This window comes from Prosopis cineraria, unplaced genomic scaffold (genome assembly GCF_029017545.1).
Source record: "Prosopis cineraria cultivar Desert tree isolate PC_DT_omini unplaced genomic scaffold, ASM2901754v1 PC2046, whole genome shotgun sequence".
NCBI lineage: Eukaryota > Viridiplantae > Streptophyta > Magnoliopsida > Fabales > Fabaceae > Prosopis > Prosopis cineraria.
The window spans coordinates 1-23,691 of NW_026557371.1; the positions used below are offsets into that span (position 1 = coordinate 1).

Here is a 23,691-nt window from a genome sequence, read left to right on the forward strand (position 1 = left end):
TCGATGGTTATGGCAAGATCGGGGATGTACAAAGCGCTAGAGAGCTGTTTGATGAAATGCCTGAAAGAAATGTTATATCGTGGAGTGCAAATGCCTGAAAGAAATGTTATATCGTGGAGTGCAATGATGGCAGCATACTCTCGAGTTAGTAACTTCAAGGAGGTGCTTGCTTTGTTCTCAGAAATGCAGAACACAGGCAACAAGCCAAATGAGTCAATCCTTGTAACCGTACTCACTGCTTGCGCTCATCTTGGTGCACTCGTGCAAGGATTGTGGGTTCATTCTTATGCCAAGCGATTCAATTTGGAGTCAAATCCTATACTGGCCACAGCTTTAGTGGATATGTATTCCAAATGTGGATGTGTTGGTTCAGCTTTATCTGTTTTCGAGGCCATGCCGTGTAAGGATACTGGAGCCTGGAATGCTATGATCTCTGGGGTTGCTTTGAATGGTGATGCAAGCAAATCTTTAGAACTATTTCATCAAATGGCTATAAATGGGACTAAGCCCTCTGAGACTACTTTTGTGGCAGTCCTTACTGCATGTACACATGCAAAGATGGTTCAGGAAGGCCTTCAATTTTTTGAAGAAATGAACATTGTTTATGGGATTAAACCCAGGGCAGAGCATTATGCTTGTGTCATTGACCTTTTATCCAGAGCAGGCATGATGGAGGAAGCAGAGAATTTTATTGAAGAGAAGATGGGTGGACTTGCAGGTGGAGATGCCAATGTGTGGGGTGCTCTTCTAAATGCATGTAGAATTTACAACAACGTGGACATTGGAAACAGAGTGTGGAAAAAGCTGGTTGATATGGGTGTAGCTGACAGTGGAACTCATGTTCTGTCATACAATATATACAAGGAAGCTGGGTGGGATGTAGAGGCTAGCAGGGTGAGGAAGATGATATCAGAAGCAGGAATGAAAAAGAAACCTGGATGTAGCATAATAGAAGTAAATAATGTAGTTGAAGAGTTTCATGCTGGTGATCAATCTCATCCACAGGCGCCAGAAATATGTAAGTTGCTTGATTCTTTTCTCAAGATGGTGAATTTAGAGGATGTCTAATGGGACTATGGGAATAAGCTTTTCAAGAGGGGAAGTAGATTTTCCCTCTAAATTTTTTCATTTGCCCCACCAAATTCATTTTTGGGAAATTTTCGACTCATGAAGAGGGAAAACTCATCTTTATTTTTTAGAAGATATAATACTTTATCCGTTTAAAAATATAAAATATTTTAATGAAATTTCACCTTTTAATAAATTAATTACCTATTTTTAAATTAATTATATCTTTTCATATTTATTTTTATTAAACACCCTACAATAAATATAAAGTCATTCATTAATAGAAGCACTTTTAGGAAAAAAAAATAATTATATTTTAAAAGACTAAAAATACCTTACATTTTTAGAATATACAACTATTTAAAAAATATAAAATATTTTTGACAAACAAAATAATATTTATGAGAAACATAACTTTTGGTTCTATATTTTCACGAGTTTTTACAGTATTTCCTATCTTGACTTAGCTGTAATTTTAGTTATATTATTTTAAAGTATTGAGCCTGTTAAAGTAACGTCAATTTTTTTTTTAATAAATGCTATTTTACTTTTTTTGTAACCCTAATCTCTTACCCGTCCATCTCATGAAAACAGTAATACAAACGACTAAGGAGAGTGAAAGGCTGTCCTGTGACTCCTGTCATCTTGTTGATCACATTTTTAAAAACATGTTTTCTTTTTTCTTTTTTAAAAAAACATATTTTTGAAAGAAATAGGATGCCAAAGGGCAATGACGGGCCTCACATCATTATTGTTTTGGATTAAAGCATTTTTTTTTTCAATTAATCGACGGGACGAGATCCAATGTGCTTGTCTAAAAGTTGATTGATAGTGTCCGATAAATATTGAGCATCCTTTTAAACTTATGGAGGGCACTGCTTGTTTAGAAAATAAATAGATAAATAAACATAAAGTTAATCATTTGATTGATAAAATAATTCATCATGTGCTGATATTTCATGATGATGATGATAAAAATGATTTTGGAATATAAGAGAAAATGACTACCTTGTGATTATTTTTTTTATTTAATATTTATTATTAAAAAAGATGTTCACTACATAGTATATCATAGATAAATTCTATTTAATTTTAATTCTTTTTTCCCATAAATTCTATTCAATTCATAATTGTAGGGGAAGATTCTCTCCTCTTTCTCGCCTTTTTTTAATTTAATTTTTAACAATTTAAATCATCATTTAGACGATCTAAATTTGATCTCTTTAAAAGATTTTATTTTATTTTATTTTTCTGAATTTTTAATTATTCATATTAAAATTTAACAGCTTGAATTTTATTATTTATATTTCTTAATATTTTAATAATTATTTATAGGAGATCGAATATACATTGTCTAAATGTTAATTAATGGTGAGAAAAAAAATAAGGAGAGAAAGAGTACGGGAAGGAAGACTGAATCTCTCCCCTGATTGTAGAGCCAATGTATCACTTTAGGCATATTCTTCTATTGTCTTTAAGAACATGTGCACCCACAAGGCTCTTGGCTTCATACCTACTATTGTTTAGAGGTATAATGGGGAAATTACGTTGTAATAGAAAAAATCCAGGTCACTATATTTTAATTTTGTTTTATTTTTTGTCTTTATAATTTATTTTCATATATTTTTTTATTATTTTTATTTTCTTTGTGTGAAATATTAGTTGTTTTAGTTTAATTAGAAAATACTCGGAAAAACCATGAGTTGGCCTGAACAGTGTTAATTTTGCTGAGGTAGAACCGTTAAATCAATTCTACATTTGCATCCCTAAGGATTCTTCAGGACATATAAAGCTACAAAACCTATTTGAGAATCCAACAAATCTCTAACTAAAATTTTTATGTGCCCATGAACTGAGCATTTTTTATATTTCAAGTTATCATGTTGTTCTCTCTAATCATTTAATGAGTTTAATAGTATCAAGTCAACCTTAATAAATTTACCATTATTTGTGCTAACTTATGATCTTTTTAGATTATTTTTAAAATTAAACGAACTAAAATTTCATGAAACAAATAAAAAGAATGAGAAATTATAAAAATAAATTATAAAGACTAAAAGTAAAAAATGAATATAGTTAACTTAAGTAGTATTTAATTATTTTCTCCGTTATAATATAATAGAGCTAGCAATCCAGGCAACCCACGGTCACAGGGTACCCAATCTTCTTCTTGCAGGCTCAGCAAGACAGTAACCAGAAAAAAAAAAAAAAAATTGAACTCTCTTATTTCTCATTTGCTATCAAGACATTATTCAGAATAATAAAATTTTATTGATGACTGGTAGTACTAGTAGTCCAGTAAAAATTCCTGAATATCGTATGAAGCAATCTGATACATAATAACTCCAAACTTGTGGTAGTATACCAAATGTGTGTGAGTAAAGTCGGCCATCGGTAAAGCGTATTTGCAGAGAAACAGTCATTTCATTCTTCTGTTGCGTTCTATCATTCTTACCGTGTGACGATGATCCCAGAGCGACCTGATGAAGAGATGACTTGGCATTTTGCTTCTGAGCAATGGAAAGGAGGGTTTGCCGAACCCAGCTTTCATGGACACTGTTTTGCCTTAAAATCCTTTGCTGATAACAAACCATTGATGAGCTGTTTCAGCCTCTCAGCACCAGGACCAGGCCTAAGATCAGTAGTGTTTCTCACAACATAATCTGGTTTAGTGATGTTTGAATTTGTCTGTCTCAACCAACCACCAGGCACATATCCATCCGCCTTCCTGCCCAAGAGCTCAGAATCAATCTTGTCTAGTACTGGTACGTTCCTGCCAAATTTTCTTGCGAAAGGAGCATGGCTGTTCACCATTCTCTGGTAATCATGAACTGTAAGGAAATGTGGATGCTGTTTTGGAGGGTTGTCCCATGATATAAAATGGAGATCATGGTTCACAGTTGTGTTGCGAAACTCCTCAGCATTGCAGATAACTGTGTGGAAATATCCTTCAGGTGATGATAAGAAGTTGGCGTAATACATCAAGACTATCCTTGGCAAGTTATCCCAACCCCACAAACAGTATTCAACAAATGGGTGAGACAGCATCATCCATGCAGAACCTGAGCAAAATCAAGAAGCAAAGTCCTTGGATTTATACAATTAATTGAATTCAATCGATCAAGTTCTCTTTTTTATTGCTTTTTGGGTAGTGCGGAGTCAAAATGAGAGACATCAGAGACCAGGTTTCTCACCTGTAAACAGCTTGTAAGCAGTGGGCACACTTCTTTTCTGTGTCACCCAAAATACATCAGATTTATGAACGCTATAAAGACCTGGGTCGATAATAATAGGCCTGGCCCTCTGATGCCTATATTGAAAATGGTAAACTTTTAACTGGTAAATAAGATCAGGTCATTTTGAATTTTTTTTAACAGCACGGTGATTTTGAAGAAATTAGATACAGTGAACAAAATCTGAAAAGAGTTAGCAACGTACTCTTTCCAGCCAATATCACTGGTGTGCTCAATGAAGTTAAGATGCCTCGGTATGGTTGAGAGTGTATGTAGCAGATCTGTTACGCAAAAGAAGTCATTCAAATTAATACTATAAGGCCGCGAAATTTATCTATAAAACATTTAAGTTAGGCGCGCATAAAAAAAAATTATCCTATCCCCATCTATATTATTTCTTTCATCTTAAATTATATGATACTTTTAAATAAGTTTATCCACTTCAAAATATAACACATTTTGAGTAGATTAAGGTTTTATTAAATATATCAATTTTAATATTATTGTTTCTCTTTCTATAATTAATTTTCGCCCCTTCTCTTTTTAATATATTAAATGATAGATATTTTTAAAAGTTTATATTTTTATTTTAAAAAGATAAAATTGTTAAGTGTATTTAATAAATTTATTAATATTTAAATTTTATTTAAAAATATTTTATAATTTAAGAGAGAGGGAGTATTTAAAACCGTCAGAGCATTAAATATTTAAGGTATTTAAATTTAAACATTTTACAAATAAATTTCAACATGCTTAAAAACCTTTCTTACCATAGCGAACCGGAAGTACCTGAGTCAAACAAGACTCAGCTAACCATCAAAGCTTCCAAGTTCCAAGGGACAGAGATAGCAGTGCACCGACAACTATACGGTGAATCTTTAATGCATTTAGGTAATTAATTAATAAGCCAAGTGTTGGAAAACATTAATTAAGAAACAATTAGTAATAATGTTTTGTCCAAAAAATAAAAAGAAACAATTAGTAATTCAGGATTCTGGCGGATTCAAGCCCCAACAAAACGGCATTAAATTCAGAAGCACAAGATTTTCAATAAATCCCAGAATCGAGTGTTGTCTTGACCTTTAGAGGGGAGAAAGGAAACAAAAAAAAAAAAAAAGAAGAAGCCCTGTCGAATTGAATCAATTTCCAAAGGAAAAGCGCACACACAAGAAACAAAAAGAAGAAAGTGATCCCTCAATTCAAGCAAAGCAACAATTCACGAAAGAAAAATTTTGCAGAGCAGAGCAATTCGTACCGTCCTGAGTGACCAGCGGGTAATCGGAAGCACTGAGATTAATGAACCAATCCCAATCTCCACCTTCCCGGAGCAAAATAGCCGCCGCATGAAGCGTGTTAGTGACCATGGTGGGTCCTCTATACGTAACCAAATTAGCCTTCACTACCATCCTCACGTTCCCGAATCTCACGAAGACGGGCTCGTCTCTGACGAATTTAGCCAAGTCCAGCCTCTCCTCTTCGGAGGCCTCGAGGTCCAAATGCACGGCGTACTGGTTTCTCGGATGGTAAAGAGCCTTGAGCGTCCTCTTGAGACTCCGGCCATCTCCCATTGATCCAGATATCAAGTAGGCGATTCTGGGAACAGGGTCGGCGGACGTGGGGGACACGCGAAGCTTGGATTCAACGAAACGCGGCTTTTCATGGGCAACGACGCTCCGAGAAGAAGGATTGAAGTGAGAGGATGGGTTGGAGGAGACGGAGACGGAGAGTAAGATGAGGAAAGTGGATAGGAGGAGAGAGAAAACAAGTGAGAGAAAGCACTTCTTCTTCTGTGGCTTGTTGTTGGGATCCATTGGCAAGGGCAGGGGAAAAAGTGAGGCTGCGTGTCTGTGTGATACAGTGAGAGTGAGAATGAGGCTGAAGAGTGAAGATGAAATGTGGGGAAGACAATGTGGGGTGGAGGAAAAGTAGAAGTTGATGCAAAGTGATGAAGAATCTACGAGAAATTATAATTATGGCCCGTAGTGGAAAGGAGGGAAATGTGATAATAATTAATAAAAGAGCACTTTCTTTTGCTCAAAATAAAATAAAATAAAAGAGCTTGAACTTGACTTCTCACTCAGTAAGTCAGCATAGTCACGTTCCTGTTAATGGTACGTACATAAACATGCTATTAATGTAATCATACAGTATTTTATATTTTTATTAATTAATGACTTGCTGTTAGAGTTAATTAATTAATTAATTTATGTTAATGACTTTCTCTTAAATTTCTCCGTTACGTTTTTTTTTTTTGCATGCATTGAAGTGCTTCTGTGTATAATGCACTGCAACATTTTTTACTTTAAACAATAATTTTAATTACAACAGTTCTAAAAATGTTACCCTAATATGAATATAAGCAACATTTTTATGAATATCTACTTTAAGTAATAAATATTTAGTAACGTTTAAAAATTATTTTTTAAAGTAAAATAAATAATAATTTTTAAGTGTTACAATAAAATTTTTAAATAAACAATATAAAAGATTGTTGCCTATAATTACATTTTTTTTGCAACATTTTAAAATTATTTTCTATGTTAAGAGGCAACAAAAAAATGAATGTTGCTTGTAAATATTTTTTTTAGCAATATTTAAAAACCACTGCCTATTATTTTTTCTATTAATAAAAAATTATTTTTATTTTTTGATAACTTATCTATATTCTTTTATTTGTTTATTTCTTTTAATTTCTTAATTTATTTTTTATTAATTAGAAAAATTTAAAATTTAATATAACAATTATCTATATATATATATATATATAATGTTTTACATTATAATAATTAAAAGTCATGTTAGAAGAGCGCTTAAAGTCATCTCATTACTTTAAATGGATCAAGGTTCAAATCCAAAGTTTGATAACTTATCTATATTCTTTTATACATCTATATATATAATGTTTTTTTTACTTAATATTTTCATAACAATTCTTAAGTGTTGCTTATACTTATGTTATAGGCAACAAGTAAAAACTATTGCTTACTTTAGCATTTCAAAATTGTTGCCTAATGTCTTCCTATAGGCAATAGTTTTATGACTTTTAGCCTAAAATATAAAAAATTATTACCTTAAATTACAGGTAATGAGGGCAGGTTTCATGCCTATGCCTATAGATAATAGTTTTTCAACCTGTTACAACAGCTTCTAACTATTGCCATAAAATAAAAATATTGTAGTGATGTGTTTTTAATATTATTGTCTCATAAGTAATATTCTTTTCGTTAAAAAATATAAGACATTTTAATTGAACTTCATTTTTAATAGTGTTACTAACTCTATCTTTTTATATTTACCCCTTATTAAATACCCAATAATAAATATAAAGTAATTCATTACTATGGACACTTAAAAAAAAAAACAATGATTACATTTTGAATGATTAAATTTTTTTATATTTTTAACATCTAATCCTTTAAAAATGTCTTATATTTTTTAATAGATTGAATAAATCAATAGTCACTTCAACCGTTCAACTCGTTTCATGTCATTGACATAATACAAAAGTTTTCATTTATTTTTAGTGTGAATATGCCAAATTCAATGGATAGTGAATAATTCGGATTAGCTTTTTTTTTTTGGCATAAATGTCAATTACCAGAAATAACTGAGCAATGCGTGATTTTGTATATTTTGGTTTCCCTTTTCTTTCTTTGTTTTTTTTTTTTCCATTGTGGTATTAAAACATAAAAAGTAAATCTCACATTTAAAATTTAAAAAAGTAAATAATAAATATATAAATTTAAGGATAATATATTTTATCAAAATAATTTAAGTCACTTAATTAGATACTTTCAAAGCTTAAATATTTATAATCTATCTTTTAATATTTAAAAATTTAATATAATATCATAAATGAAAGACTGAAACATGAAAAAACCAAGTGATTAAAAAAACAAAGAAAGAAGGAGAAGAAGAATAAAAAATTGAATCGATGTGAAACCTCTAAAACTTAAAAAAAATACAAACTTAGGGAGAAGAAAAATGAAAAAAAAGAAGAAAAAAATAATAAAAAAGTATTAAAATATATAAAAAATCTCACATTTAAATATTAAAAGATAAATAATAAATATGTAAATTTAAGAAATATCTAACTCAGCGACTTAAATTATTTTAATAAATATATTATTTTTAAACATTCATAATATAAAAAATCTAATATGTGATGCTGTATCTGAGGTTTCATTTGGTATAAAGAAAAAAGATGTACAGATTTAAGTTCGTGTAGCTGTTACTAAAGGAGTGGAGGCAATATAATATGATTACTGTTGATTAAAGAGGTGTGAATTGTAAGCAAAAGGTATGATTGCCGTCGATTAAACTTTAAAGAGTCAAAAAAAAAAAAAAAACGTTTAAAGAGTCAAAAAGAACAAGTCTCGAAAGTAGGAAGACGCGCTTTGTTTTTGGCTTAAGATTAGAAGTGGATTGCGGACAGGCGTCTAGTGAAATAAAACCAGATTTACTGTAATGGAAAGCAATTCCATTGACCATTAACTGCAATCATGATAGAAGAATTATATTTAAAATTTAAATGTTTTATATATAATTATAATAAATTTATAAATTTTTAATTATTTAAATTAATATTCGCAAGTAATTTTTTTTAAAAAAATTTAATCAGAAATCTATTTATCATTAGTTTACTTCTTTTTTAGTTAACTTTTTAGACAAAAATGTATAAAACCCTTTCAAACTTTGAAATAGATGCATATGACCCTTCTCAAATTTAAACTTTAAAATTAACCCTCATAATTTTTAATTTTATTTTTCAAAGCCTCTACTGATAATTATATTATTTTTACATAAGGGTTAAAAAGTCATTTAGCTAAAAAAATGTTATTAAACACAACATTATATTGTAGAATTATAGCTAATCAATTTGTTATATTTTTTAGATAGTTGAGGCATTAATAGACCAAAAATTGTTATCATTACTATATAAAATTTTAAATATTTACTTTTGTATTATTTTTATCCCCTTTTTTTTTTGTTATCAATAGTGTATAGCTTTCTTGTATAAAGGGCAAAAACCCTCAACGTAAACCAAAACCCTAAACAATAAACCTCAAACAATAAAAACCCCAAACCTTAAATACTAAATTTCTAAAACCTTAACTAGTCAACCCTTTAAATCCTAAAACCATAAACCCTAAATACTAAATCTTTAAAATCATAAAACCCTAAACTCCCAACCCTTAAACCCCAAACCCCAATTCTACAAAACCCAAACCACAAACCCTTAAACCATAATCTCTAAATGCTAAACCCTATAAACCCTAAACACTAAATCATAAACACTAAACCCTAAAACCCTAAATCACAAACTTTAAAATACTAAACCCCAAATCCTACACCCTAAACCCAAAAAACCCCTAAACCTTAAAACCTAAAAGTCCAAACCCTAAACCTAAGACCTAATCTCTAAACCCTAAAACACTAAACCTAAACCCCATACCCTAAACACTAAAACCACAAGCCTCAAAACTTGAAAACCATAAAGCTTAAAACTTAAACCTGAAACCCTAAAACCTTAAACTTGAAAACACAAACCTTGAATGCTAAACTCCTTAAACCTTAAGTGTTAAACCCCTTAAAACCTAAAACCCCAAACTCCAAATCCCAAACCCTAAAACTCTAAAACCCAAGCCGTAAACTTTAAAATCCTAAACCCCAAAACCCCTTAAACCCAAACCCCAAACCCTAAACACTAAAACCACAAACCTCAAAACCTAAAAACCCCAAAGCCCAAAACCTAAACTCGAAAACCTAAAAACCTAAACCTTAAAACACAAACCCTAAATGCCAAACCCCTTAAAAATTAAAACCTCGAACCCTAAATCCTAAAACCCCAAGCCCCAAAACCTTAAAACCTTAAATCCTAAACAATAAACCTTATAGTGTGCATATGTTTTAGAGAATTAAAGAATCTCTAATATTTGATATCATTAAACTATGTTTTTTTATGAATATTAGACTATATTTAAAAATTCACATAGCTCGAATAGGGATAATTTTTCAAAGATAATTTTTGGGCATAAAAACATTCTAACTCAAAATCTTGTACTTAGGATCCCATTTGGTTTAGCAGTTGAAAAATAAAAATTTAGGTAAAATAGATTTAAGGAAATTAATGTTTGGGAACAAAAATAGATTTTACCATTATTAAGTTGTTTGGATTTTTTAGATAATCTTTTAGGTGTCTCAATGTCATCATCCATTAAGTAAAAAATTATTATCTTTCTTTCTAAATGTTCAAGCAGACATGACCAAGTAATCTTTGCCATTGAGTTTCATGGAATTTCCATTTCTTGCTTCTTTTTTAGCTTTCCAAGCAATTTAATCCTATAAGGGAAGAGAGAAGAAAGTATTAGATTTGGACTAGTCAATAAGTTTAAGCCAAACATGTCTAGCTTTAGGATTGGAAAACTTGAGGATTTAGCATTAGGGTTGAAATTTACCTTGAGGCAAGATTTAGTTGTATACTAACCTTTAAAATTTAGTTTAATTTCTTCCAAACCAACTGTGCATCCATCTTTAACATTACTTTAACCGTCATTTTGCCAAAACATTTGCTATATACTTATGATATTTTACAGTGTTGATATCATACACTACTTAAGCGCAATAGGTAATCTTCTTTTGATTTCAGTCGGCATTCGTAAATACCATCCTTATTGTATATCTTTGAGAAAGTTCATATTGAACACTTCTTTTACAAATCTAATACTTGGAATTGTATAATAGTCTTTCCTAGCAAAAAAGTAATATGTAAAAGCATAAAAAAAATCCCTTAAATCTAGAATTCAAAGTTTAAAAAATCTAGCAAACCTTAAACCCTACACTTCTTCTAGGTAATAGGTATCAGTAATGTTATTAGTAATGGGTTAAATGCGGGCCTTTTTTATTAGGTTGTATTCATGCTTTAATAAAGTAGAGCTGTCAATTAGGATCATCCTAACCTTTGAAGGGCTAAAGTCTAAATGGGCCAACCTTATTAAACTAGATTATACTTTAAAGTTCTATTTTTGCCAACCTGGCCCTAGCCCTAAGGGCTAAAGAGTCGGCCCTCAAGGCCTCAGCTCTAAAGTTCTTTTATTTTTCAATTTAAAATATAAAAAATATATTTAAAATTTAAAAAAGTTATTATATATAACATTAAGTCTAGAAATATAAATTTAAGACAATATATACAATAACAAATTTCAAAAAAGCAACATCACAAAATTAACACTAATAACAATTAACCTTTGCGAGTATCATTAGCTAAATCTTAATGATTTTTATTAACATAAATACAATTTGATTATTCTCCTTGTGAAGCCTCATCAGTGGTAAAGATATTAAGTTTTTCATACATTCTTTCTTCTTCATCATTATTTGCAGCAGATAATAAACCAAAAACATAATTTCAATATATTTAAAATATGCAAAAGTATTCAAAGTAAATAATAATTTACCATTCAACTCAAACCATGCAAGGAGCATGAATGATAGAAATCAAAGGACTATGAAGGAGGCAAGCTAGGGTTTTTAGTTTTCTAATTCTTTTACTTTTAATATGTTGTGTTTATTTTTTATATTAAATTTAATATATATATATATATATATATATAAATGGGCCAACCCTTTTATTTGGAGCTTAAAAGGGTTGATTTTTTTAAACCTAATTTATCATTTTACATATTAAAGAAGTGGCTTGGCCTTAAATTTTTTTAGGCTTACAAGGGTTGGCTTAATGGACTCTACCTTAATTAATGACTACAAACAAAAGGAAAAGTGTGTCTGAGGTGACTGAGATTCCAAAGAGAGCAACTTTGATTTTTGTTGTTGTCTAGCAAAAACTTGATGCCCAAGTATAATTAGCATTGCTCTTCCGTATATATATATATATATATATATATATATTAATCAAATAAAAATAATGGCATTATTTTGAAGTAGAATGTTGAAATAGAGAGTTAATGTTTTGTACACAATTAATGTTGCTTCTCAGGTACAAAAATGAGAGTCATTATCATGATTGTTTTGTTGATCTCTCTCAATACCACAATATATTTTTTTCTTGTGACCTGAACTGAAGAATTATCTTATGTAAAAGTTTCTTCTTACTTACATGTTACTTGGAACACATACTATTGTTACCTTAGTTGAATAGGATTAAAGTATAAGGCTTTGAAGTTTAAGGTTTTGGTTTTTGGTTTAATTTGAGCCATAAAATCTAAAATAATTATCTCATCTTTACCTACTATAATATTCACCTACCTGAAGAGATGAAGATTTACCCCTAAGTGAGGGTTAAACAGCTACTCCTTCACTTCATTAGTTAAGTACCAAGCTCTTATTTGATATACTTGACGAGTAGCTAGTGATTTGTATTAAGATGTAGAGTTTGATAAGTAATTTGACGTAGGACTATTGAAGAGAAAACGCCAAATAATGCATAAATACATATAAAACAGGGAGAATTTCAGTTAAGGACTTGAAAAGACACATAATTTCTAGTAAGTTCTCAAAAAGTTTAAAACTTCAGTTTAGTCCTCTAGGATTAAATTGAATACAAATTGAATGTAAAAAAGGCAAAAATACCCTTCGTTCAAATATTTAAAAAATCACCAACTACTATCGTTAAAGCACCACCACAGGTGATCGAAGCCCCACCGAAGTTCCAACCGCTAGCTAGACCACCACCGAAAATTATGGAGAATTAATTTTTCAAAGGAGGTCAAGGTGGGTGTAAAACCCATGACCCCTTAGCTCACCAAAAGGTTATGGACCACTAAACCATTGAACTCATTCAATCATATAATGAATAAAATTATATATATATATATATATATAAAAAACTTTATTTCCAAATCACTTGATTATTACGTTACTTGTTAATCGCGTAACTTTACTTATTAATACATTAACAGAACTTGTTAAATAGTTAACTTTCCTTTTTAATCTCATGACTCCCATGGCAAAATTATATTATTTGTTAATTACATAACTATACTTTGTTGATACCTTAACATGACCTGTCAATTACTTAACTTTTTTTATTAAGTCCGTGACTCCCACAACATCACTACATTACTTATTAAACGCGTAATTATACTTATTAATATCTTAACAAGACTTGTTAATCACTTAAGTTTACTTATTAAATTCATGATTCCTTCAACTAAATTGTATTACTTGTTAATCATGTAACTTTACTGGTTAATTATGAAACAACACTTATTAATTGCATAACTTGACTTGTTAATATCATAACAAGACTTGTTTAACTATTGTTCCAAAAAAGCAAGTAAATTACTTGTTAATTTTTCAACAATACTTGTTAAAATAAACATATAATTTACATAAAAATTGAGTTAGTCAATAATGAAAGTGACGATAGTCGGGTCTCCCATATCATATGATTTATCTAGTATAATAAATCATATCATTTATCATATCATTTTTAGGTATAATGTACTATACTTGTACATAAATTATAATTTATCATATAATTTTTATCAAGTATAATTTATCATATATTTTCCACAATCTGGTTTTTTGGTACGTAATGGGGCTGCAAGTTCTCTTAATTGTAAAACCAGTGAAAAAGCAATGCATCTCGGCTTCTTCTTATGCATGTCCAAATTCTATTCATTGTCAATCTCAAATAAGTGAAACAACATGGCGGGGTTTCACTCGAAATAAAATAAGGGGAAAATAAGTTCATGTTATAGGGAACTAATAGTGTTACATCTCGTGTTGTTGTCTAGCTATTCAATACATCTTCTGCATTATCTGGCTTCTAGCTGTGTTGTATGGAGGAAGAATTTTTAAGTTGAATAACATTGTTGCAAGTGAGGAGAATTATATACAACTGCTTCAAAGTTCAGAAAAGTTTTATGTATTTTAGCCAACTTTTTATTCTCCATAAATTATATTAAGTACCATAAGACAAATGTTGGGTTTTTTTATACAGAAAAAATTATATGACTTGAGTTTCAGGACTTATGAGGGCCAAAACATGTCTCTAGATTCAAAAGACACTTATGAAAATACTTATAGACTAATCACTAGCAAAATACTCGAAAGGTCCTCAAATATTGATCCTTTTTTTTTTTTTTTAATCTAACCAGACAATATGGATCCTTTTGAGTGAGTGTACGTACTACAATTTTCTTCACACCACTTAACAAGCGATCCAAACCATAGCTAGACATTCATGTTCAATCAATTTTAGCGCGCATTTGGCATTTCATATGAAGCCTCTTTGGTTATATTTAACATTACAAGGTGCTTTGCCTTCCTTGGACTTTGATCATCGCTAGTCTGATATTTTTAAAGTAAATTTTACAGCATACATGCAATTATAATATACACCAGTAGACCTTGTATTTGCATTTGCATAAAACCTAAAATGAGATGCAATATGATTTGTAATTAGAATAACTTTTATCTGTTTTTATCAAACTAAAAGGGATGGCTTCTTACATGTTTTATATTATATATTTTTATAATAGATAGGTAGTTGAGGTAAGACACTACCACAGAACTGAGCTACGACAACAAAAAATATAATATTCATTATTAAAAGTAAAGTATAAGCTATACCTCGAGGAAAGATTTGCAATTTTTTTTAATATAATACTTACATACACACACACTAAAGAGAAAAGATAATAAATTATAGAAAGTTTTTAACTTTTAATTGACTACCCCTTCCTGGCCGAAAAACAAATAGAAATTGATTAGCCTTTTAGTGTTGGGCTATGATAGGATGATGAGAGGCCTTTTGATGAATGGACAATAAGTGTGTATTGGGTCCCAAGTCGGGATGCCCACCACGGCTAACAATCATGCCATTGCCAATTTAAACCCATTCTACTCAATGGACAATAGTCTCCAATACTTTTTCTTTAATATAAAAAAAAATACATATAAATCCCTCACAAAAAAATTAATTAATAGATCTTATGGTAATTAATTTTTTTATATGAATTCTTTCTATAAAAAATTCTCTAGTGTTGTGACCTAAGTTGTAACAATGAGACCCTTCTTTGTTATTAATGAGGTTGAGTGGAGTGACGCTTTGATCCTTCACAATGTGATGAATTCATGTTTAGTAGGTGAAAAAATTATTTTCTAACGAAAAAATATACTCCCTCCATTTAAACTAACTTTATTTTTTTATATTTATTTCTATTAGACATGCTACAATAAATATAAAATCAATATCAATAGGGACACTTTTGAAAAAAAAATAATGATTACATCTTAAAAGACTATGCCTTATATTTTTAAACATCTAACTTCTTAAAAAATATCTTATATTTTTAAACGAATGGAGTATCTATCTTGCTTTCTTTTTAGATACATTTCTCACTTCTTTTTTAGAAAATTTTTTTTCATATACCAAATATAAACTTAATGTCCAACCATATTTTTGAATAGAATGATACTTGTATGCAATGGAAAAAGAGACTTTTCTTGCTTTTTATTATTTTTAATTGCATTTTAATTGTATTTTTTCCAGAGTAAGTATTATTTCACATGTTAGGAAAATAAAATTTACTTTAAAGTAAACGTCCAAATTTAAAACAATAAAAAAAAAGTAGAAAAGGTCCAAAGGAAGTTGCAACTAGCCGTGCATAAAATTCAAGCCAGTGACATTACGTATTTCGGTGCTAATTACATGACAACATTTTAAAACCTCAGTCACTTCTAAATATAAAATAAAAATATAGTACCCCATCCTAATTTAAAATTTTTTTAAGAGATTTGATATTATAAAATATAAGACACTATAATAAAAATAATATTTTATTAATAATATTTTTTTAATATTATTTTTTCATTATTCTCTTTCTCCCCCCCTCCTTCTATCATATTCTTTTACAAAAGAAATATTAAATTTAAAATATTTTTAAAAATTTATATTTCTATCTTAAAAAAAAATTGTAAAGTGCATTTAATAAATTTTATTAATATATATATATAATATTATTTAAAAGTTCCTTATAAATTAAGATAGAGAGAATAACAATTATTTTTTAAAAAATTATCCCTCCTTAATTGCACTAAGTTGTAACTTTTAGACAAATTTTATCATGGTTATTGATTTTAAAGAAGGATAAAATTTAAAGATAAACAATTTTTATAATTATAGGAATATTAGTTACTCCATTCATTTTAAGTTATAAGATACTTTTAAGAGAGATTCAAAATTATAAAATACAAGACACTTTGATAATATTAACATTTCATTAATAAACTTATATAATAGTATTTATTTTTATTTAATATTCATCATTATTTCTTTTCAATATATTAAGAAGTATTTTTAAAAAATATATTTTTACTGTATAAAGGTAAGATTATTAAGTGTATTTATTAATTTTATTGATATGTGAAATTTTATTTAAAAATATTTTTTAATCTGAATTTAGGGGAGTATTATTTTTTAATAGTTGTGGAGTTCTTCGCCCTGTATTTATTGAAGTACATGAACATGTAGAAGATTGGGGGCTCCTTCCATTTCGGCGTTAATAATGGCACACGTTACTTATAAGACCCGTAATTCCATTCATTAAAGTCAAGAAAACAGAAATGGAAGATCTCCGGTGCTTGGTGGTCAAATTCAGCTGAACATGGGACATTGGTTGATTCAAATGGAAGATATCTTTTGTTGGAGTTCTATGACTTTAGAAATAGTGTACAATTGTTTTCACACCGAATATATATTTATTTACTGATTAGACATTGCCTAAGTTTAACCGTTTTTATTAGTAATTAAGTTCGGAATGCAGCAACCAATCACGGGGATCCAAGTCGCTGCATCCTATCTCTTAGGTTGTTGGATCATGGACGCACCGAGTGTCGACCAAAGTTGAATTGCTCAGAGTTGTTGACTTTCCACTCAAGAAGCTGAAACTCCCAGTTACACATTCATCTTTAGACTCTACCTCTCACTTTGTCGTATTCGTCTTCTTTTCAAAACACCCCATTTCAAACTGAATGATCTACTCCTGAGATCTATGTGAACGGTGAGCCCCATCCTTCTCTCTCTCTCTCTCTCTCCAAAACCCTTGCTTTCTCATCTGAGTTAGGGTTCAGGTACGGGTTGGGTCTTCCATCGACAAAAATGGCCGTCTCCGATGGGGTTGTTAAGAAAGTCATCCTCTCCTACACCTATGTTGCAATATGGATCTTCCTCAGCTTCACCGTCATCGTCTACAACAAGTACATCCTCGACCGCAAGATGTACAATTGGCCCTTCCCGATCTCCCTCACCATGATCCACATGGCCTTCTGCTCCTCCATCGCTTATCTCCTCGTTCGCGTCTTGAAGCTCGTTGAGCCCGTCTCAATGTCCCGCGAGCTCTACCTCAAGTCCGTCGTGCCCATCGGTGCACTCTACTCCCTTTCCCTATGGTTTTCCAATTCCGCATATATATACCTTTCCGTATCCTTTATTCAAATGCTTAAAGCTCTTATGCCCGTCGCTGTTTATTCAATTGGGGTTTTGTTTAAGAGGAGGGTTTCAAGAGTGAAACTATGGCTAACATGATCTCGATTTCTCTTGGGGTTGCGATTGCCGCGTACGGTGAAGCTAAATTCGATGCGTGGGGTGTTACTCTGCAGCTTTTGGCGGTTGCATTCGAAGCCACCAGGCTGGTTTTGATCCAGATTTTGCTGAATTCCAAGGGTATTTCACTAAACCCATCACCTCACTTTACTATGTCGCCCCGTGTTGTTTGGTGTTCTTGTCCATCCCTTGGTTCCTCGTGGAGTACCCGTCTTTGAGGGATCACTCAAGTTTTCATCTGGACTTCAAAATCTTCGGGACAAATGCGTTTTGTGCTTTTGCTTTGAATCTTGCGGTGTTTTTACTTGTCGGGAAGACTTCGGCTTTGACCATGAACGTTGCTGGAGTGGTGAAGGATTGGTTGTTGATTGCATTCTCCTGGTCTGTGATAAAAGACACAGTCACACCCGTCAATTTAATTGGATATGGACTGGCGTTTTTGGGGGTTGCATACTATAACCATTCCAAGTTGCAGGCTCTCAAGGCCTCGGAGGCACAGAAGAAGGCTCAGCAAGCTGATGAGGAGGCTGGAAGATTGTTAGAAGAGAGAGAAAGCAGGAAACACCGGAAAAGAACGAGAACCAGAATTGAAGTAACTGCGGATCTAATTTTTTTTTTTTTTGGATTCTCTAAGAGATTTATAATTATGATTCCTTGATTGAAGTTGGAAGAGGCTGGCTGCGTTTTTGGGTTTGTGGTATACGGGTGTGGTTTTTATGTTACTATCCCTTTATAATTTCTTTCGATGTATGTAGGTCTTAGCTGAGATGATGCGCGACGGGTTACGATCGGCATTTGCCCCTTGTATTTCCAGTTCACCTAGATGACTAGAGGATGAATTAAATATTACCCATGTACCTTATTTTGGAGAAAACCCTGTGAACGATTACTAAAATCTATTATAATTGATATGTAATTCTCTATGTTTATGTTTATGCCTCCCACTTTCACTACAATTTCACCCTTGGCAATGGAATTGGCTCTGCTATCTAGAGCCAGGTAGCATATATTTGTTGCCTTAAGTGGAAGTCTGGAAGATTGATTCATACATGTTAATGTATGATTGTTGAAGAAGTCATATTATTAAACTCCTGGTCACCTGAAATCCGTTTCCGTTTCTTGGACTAAAATGCATTTTCAATGTCGAAGAAATTTCAATATGTGGAATTTTAGAGCAATGTATATAACTTTAGTCTCTACTCTCTAGGTTCTGGTCTGATATAATTGAGCTTTTCAGAACTGCTGTTCACATTGCTGCATGTTGAATTCATTTTACAAGCGTGGATCTATATTATTACGAAATTTGAGAAGAAAACGTCGAAAAAGAACAGGACAGCCTGCAGTTGGTTAACAGTCTTATTTTGTTCAACTTCTTGCTTGCTTGCTTGGCTCATTGGAACTTTGTGTACTATCTGAGTAGTTTGGTGTTATGTAGGCCAGAAATAGCCCTTTGATCTAATTTCAACTATCATGGCAAAAAGAACTTGAAATTCTATCCCCTCGCAACTATTGAGGAACTTTGAAACGACAGTAATGGAGCTATCACTGGCCACCCATCCGTCTGCAAACGTTTAGGTTTGCTTATTAGCCCCTTGTTGATGTTTGGTATATGGTGCCTTTGTTGTTGCCCAGTGAAAGGTTTAAACTCTTATCACTGTTTATATTTAGCATCTCATGATCGACTTGACATGCATAATTACAAGCTTATATCGATGTTCTGAGAATAAAAATGGTGATTATAGATAGAGTTTGTCAAACTAACAAAGAGATATAGTCCTTTTTGCCTCTCTTCTACTTGTGCACTTGGCAATAAGTATAACTATGGGGTTAACGTTCGAACACTTGACGATAGCTCTAGCACCATCTTACAAACTAAAACATACATGCATGCATGTGTGCACGTGCGCGTGCCCATGAGATTTAACAAGCAGGACGATGGTAATATACTTTATTCATTCAACCAGAACATTACAGAACGAGACTCAAATAACAGATTATATAAACAAACCAAACAATGACAAACACGACAGACAAAAATATGTAAGACAATTATTTTACTATTTCACCGGACAAGGAATTCGAGCTCCAGCTTGAACACCCACCCAGTTTGCAAACAAAATGACATATCAAACTGCAAATCAAATCTCTTGTTTCTTCATGCCATGCTGCATCAAAATTCAGAATTCTCCGAGCATAGGGAAATTCGCTCACCAGTGGAATCGGAAGTACTTCTATTTGATCAGCTTTGGCGGCTCAACCCAAAATCTTTTTGGTGAGGAGTCATGGTTTATTTTCTAATATCTATGCTGAGTCCTCGACGTTGTTAGGAATAACAAACCAAACTTTGTAAAACCTTCTGGCTGGCTACAATTAACCATAAAAAATCCTTATAACCTATCTGCCAATGACTTGTCCACTACCGCCATTTGCGGAGCAGGTTTAGATCTTTTAGGCCCGTGCCACATTGTAGACACCAGAAATGCAGCAAAGTTTATTGAGCATAGAATGGTTAACAGTGCATAGAACAAATCCAGCCTTCCATTGTTTATATCATCAGCTAGCCATCCCTCTCCACCTTTAGTCCCAGTCACTTTCTTCACAACTGAGACTAGGAAGCTACTGACAAAGAACCGAGAGATAAGGTGGTCAGGAAGAGACCCGTGCTCATGGATTTCATGCCTTTTGGGGACTGCGTTAAGAAGAAGTCGAGTTGGCCTACATATACGAAGGCTTCGCCAGAACCAACCAACAAGAACTGTGGAATTAGCAGGAAAACGCTTATAGGAAGCTTTCTTAAGGTTGGACTCGCTCCTTTTGCTACCTTCAATCTTTCTCTCTCACATAATGCAGCAACTGCCATTCCACAAGTTGAAAGTGCTAGCCCAATTGCAATTCTCTGTAGGTTGGTAAAACCTATTTCACAGAAAGAGGTAACTTCTCTTGTGAATAGTGTTGTTACATTTAGGCGTTGAAGATAGCTTTGGTTTCTAAATTTGTTTGTGTACATATGGTAAAAATATTTATATGCAACTGCATCTACATATGTATCCCAACGTTGCGTGGAATATAGTTACCTATAACTGTTTTAAAGGGTGGATTTGTTATTCAAAATTTTCTGCAATGGATTTTTCATGTCAACTTTTTAGTCATAGCTGTCAGCTATGTAGAGAACACTGAAAATTGTTTAGATGTGATAACTGCACTCAAAATAACACCAAAGACCAATAACTCGTAACAAATTCTTATGTTCACCACACGAATAAATATGACATGGCTGAGATTTGGTCTGAACATGTGAGATCCACATGCCAACTTATGCTAATTAAAACTGTTGTATGTACATATGGTGTGTGCACGGAATTTTCATAAAACGTATAGACGCACTTATTGTGATAAATTGTTATGGGTTTCTGACAGTTACCTTTGATGTAAGGTATGTAGTAAAAATTGACGTGGACGTGACAAATACCAATAATTTATGCAGGTTGAGCTAAGTACTTTTGTGACATGTAATGTCTGTAAATGAATGAATGAATGACTTAAACATGGCAAGTATATATTGTTTTGACTAGCATCAATCTTTAACCAGTAAACCAAGTTGCTTTACTCTCTTTCTCTCCATTTCTCTTATCTTTTGTACCCAAACAAATTGGAATATCTTATCATTTCATATTTTCTCCACAGAAGTTTACCCGGTTTGCCTTTCCACATTTTCCAAAGGGGCATGATGAGACGATCATAAACAGCGATAGTGATTAGTACGGCTAGCACAAAGAAGACAGTGAGAGAGCCTGCAGGAATCTGGACATTCCCAATGGATCTGTCCATAGTGGAGGCTTGCTCAACTGAGAAGGTGATCAGCTGTGCGTATGTGGTCCAATACATGATGGTTGTGGCCCACACTGGTAGCAGACTCACCATCATCTTAACCTCCTCTATCCTTGTCAATGAGCATAGTTTCCAAGGGTTCGGAGCAGAAGCAGATACCGTCTTCTCAAAATCACCTTCTGCCACAATTGCTGCTTTCTCCAAGAAACTATAGCAGAAAATGAAACGAGGAAAAAAAGAAATCATTAAGACAGATCCCTCTAATCTCAGCAAAATTCTTAACCAAGGGATGAGAAACTGTTTCCAGTAATCAAGGTTCTTAAGAGTTATCTTGTGCTTCGAAGGAGAAAAAAAGGGGAGATTCAGTGGAGTGAGGCGAGGAAGAAGAGAGAAACCTCTAAAACCTTCTATGATGTTTTCTTGGTTGAGCTATGCATGCTAGTGAACAATGATGTAACATGAATTTGTTGAGTGAGAACTATGCTCATAGATCCTTAGAGGATGGATTTGTATGCAAAATGATTTTCTTTGTTTTATGAACACAATGCTAAAATGATGTGTCGTTGGATTATTTTTTCCTTGTTAAAGATACAAGACTATGAAATGGATAAGCATAAAATAATCGTCCATAGTAGCCCGCATTATTATTATAGCCATGATCAGTCTCTTTAATATCCACAGCCAAAAGCAGATAATTCAAATATGATGTAAACAATGATGTGACACTTAAAAGTCCACCTTACCGGAACTGATCTGTATGCTTAATTCTTGAAGCCTCAGGGGTGTCCTCAAATAAAGATTCAACATTGGATGGCAGATTGACCTTCCTTTTCCTTATTGCAGCAACAATGACTTGGAAAATAGGGATAATGGGGCTTCCCAAGCCTTGCTTATATCTGTATCTTTTAGTTCCAGATAAGAATACCAAAATGGCTATAACCATAGAAGCAGAACATATTCCGCATGCCAAGCTTCGACCCACTTCATCTTCTATATACACAAGCACTGTGACACCCATCAGAGTTCCAAAACTAATGAAGAAGACGAACCTATTGAAGAAATAGACCATCTGAGACTTCTCCTTCTCATCTTTCTCATCAAACTGGTCTGTTCCAAACCCAGAAACACAAGACTTCAGGCCACCAGTCCCTAAAGCAACAATGTACAGAGCCATGTAAAAAAATCCCATTTGAAATCCATTAGCTTGCTTGCAATTCTCACCGCCTGTTGTAGCATTGCAAGGTGGTGGACGTAGTTGTGGCAATTTTGTTGAGATTGCTAATGTTGCAGTGCCCTGGAATCACCATCCTCCTCAAAGTCAAAACCAATGAGAATACATGATAACATGAAAATTCATCTTTGGAATCCTATTTTTGTTTGGTGAACTTGCAGTTTAGTCCTCTACAAATTTTTTCTTTCAATTTAATCTTGTATTCCTTCAAATGCTTTTAATGTGTCTTTTTACCCCAATTGCATCCACCAACCAAGCAAAAGCTGACTGGTTAATTTGGCAGTTGGAAGTTGAATGAGTTAACTAATAGCTCAACATAAATAAATGCAACTTTTAGGTGCAATATGAACTAACCAGTGTTTGTATTGCAGCGGAGATTCCGATTGTCCTGTATCTTCCAACAAAGGAATCAGCAAGAAACCTCCAAGCAAAAACAGGAGAAACGACGTGCCCATAAAATCAGTGACAACATTGGCTGAAGTTGAGCTTGGCAGTGCATGGTTCCAATCAAGTATGTCACCAGGTTCACTGCTATCCCATGGTGGATAGCCTCTCAACAATTTCAATTCCTGCAAGAATTTTGAAAATTAATTTCTATTTAATTTGGTTTCTATTGTGAAGATTGGTATTACTATTTTCAGTTCATTGGGCAGATGTTATTATGTAACTTGAGCAATGTGTTGTGTCAAAAAGAAAACTAATGAAGCTCTTAGTTAAGAAAAAGCATAATATTCTTGCAGAAAATAAGGTTCAATCTTTAGAAA

General features: G+C 32.3%; 2 protein-coding genes and 2 pseudogenes across 3 annotated transcripts; 2 read left to right on the forward strand and 2 right to left on the reverse strand.

Moving 5' to 3' along the window:
• Window positions 1–9: 9 nt before the first annotated feature.
• On the forward strand, window positions 10–1,068 carry LOC129301321 (pentatricopeptide repeat-containing protein At2g22410, mitochondrial-like). The gene has a single exon (XM_054939892.1). The coding sequence runs from the start codon at window positions 10–12 to the stop codon at window positions 1,066–1,068; it is 1,059 nt and encodes a 352-aa protein (XP_054795867.1).
• Window positions 1,069–3,316: 2,248 nt separating this feature from the next.
• On the reverse strand, window positions 3,317–6,221 carry LOC129301323 (beta-glucuronosyltransferase GlcAT14B-like). Of its 2 annotated transcripts, XM_054939893.1 has the most exons (4): window positions 5,557–6,221; window positions 4,507–4,582; window positions 4,263–4,378; window positions 3,317–4,130 (listed from the first exon to the last, which is right to left on the reverse strand). In XM_054939893.1, the coding sequence occupies exons 1-4, from the start codon at window positions 6,110–6,112 to the stop codon at window positions 3,616–3,618; spliced, it is 1,263 nt and encodes a 420-aa protein (XP_054795868.1). In that variant the 5' UTR covers window positions 6,113–6,221; the 3' UTR covers window positions 3,317–3,615. The 2 variants fall into 2 exon arrangements, with proteins under 2 accessions (XP_054795868.1, XP_054795869.1); XM_054939894.1 differs by lacking the exons at window positions 4,263–4,378; window positions 4,507–4,582.
• A 10,925-nt stretch (window positions 6,222–17,146) lies between these two features.
• Window positions 17,147–18,801, forward strand: LOC129301320 (probable sugar phosphate/phosphate translocator At2g25520; annotated as a pseudogene).
• A 1,033-nt stretch (window positions 18,802–19,834) lies between these two features.
• On the reverse strand, window positions 19,835–23,521 carry LOC129301322 (protein NRT1/ PTR FAMILY 6.2-like; annotated as a pseudogene).
• Between the last annotated feature and the right edge of the window lie 170 nt (window positions 23,522–23,691).

What these genes read in the sequence shown, in the direction of transcription:
- LOC129301323 (XM_054939893.1), bottom strand. Translation starts at nt 6,112, where the DNA reads ATGGATCCCAACAACAAGCCACAGAAGAAGAAGTGCTTTCTCTCACTT. An exon ending in CCCGCTGGTCACTCAGGACG is followed by an intron (nt 4,583 to 5,556) that starts GTACGAATTGCT and finishes TTTGCGTAACAG; the next exon opens with ATCTGCTACATACACTCTCA. An exon ending in AGTGATATTGGCTGGAAAGA is followed by an intron (nt 4,379 to 4,506) that starts GTACGTTGCTAA and finishes TTTTCAATATAG; the next exon opens with GCATCAGAGGGCCAGGCCTA.
- LOC129301321 (XM_054939892.1), top strand. Translation starts at nt 10, where the DNA reads ATGGCAAGATCGGGGATGTACAAAGCGCTAGAGAGCTGTTTGATGAAA.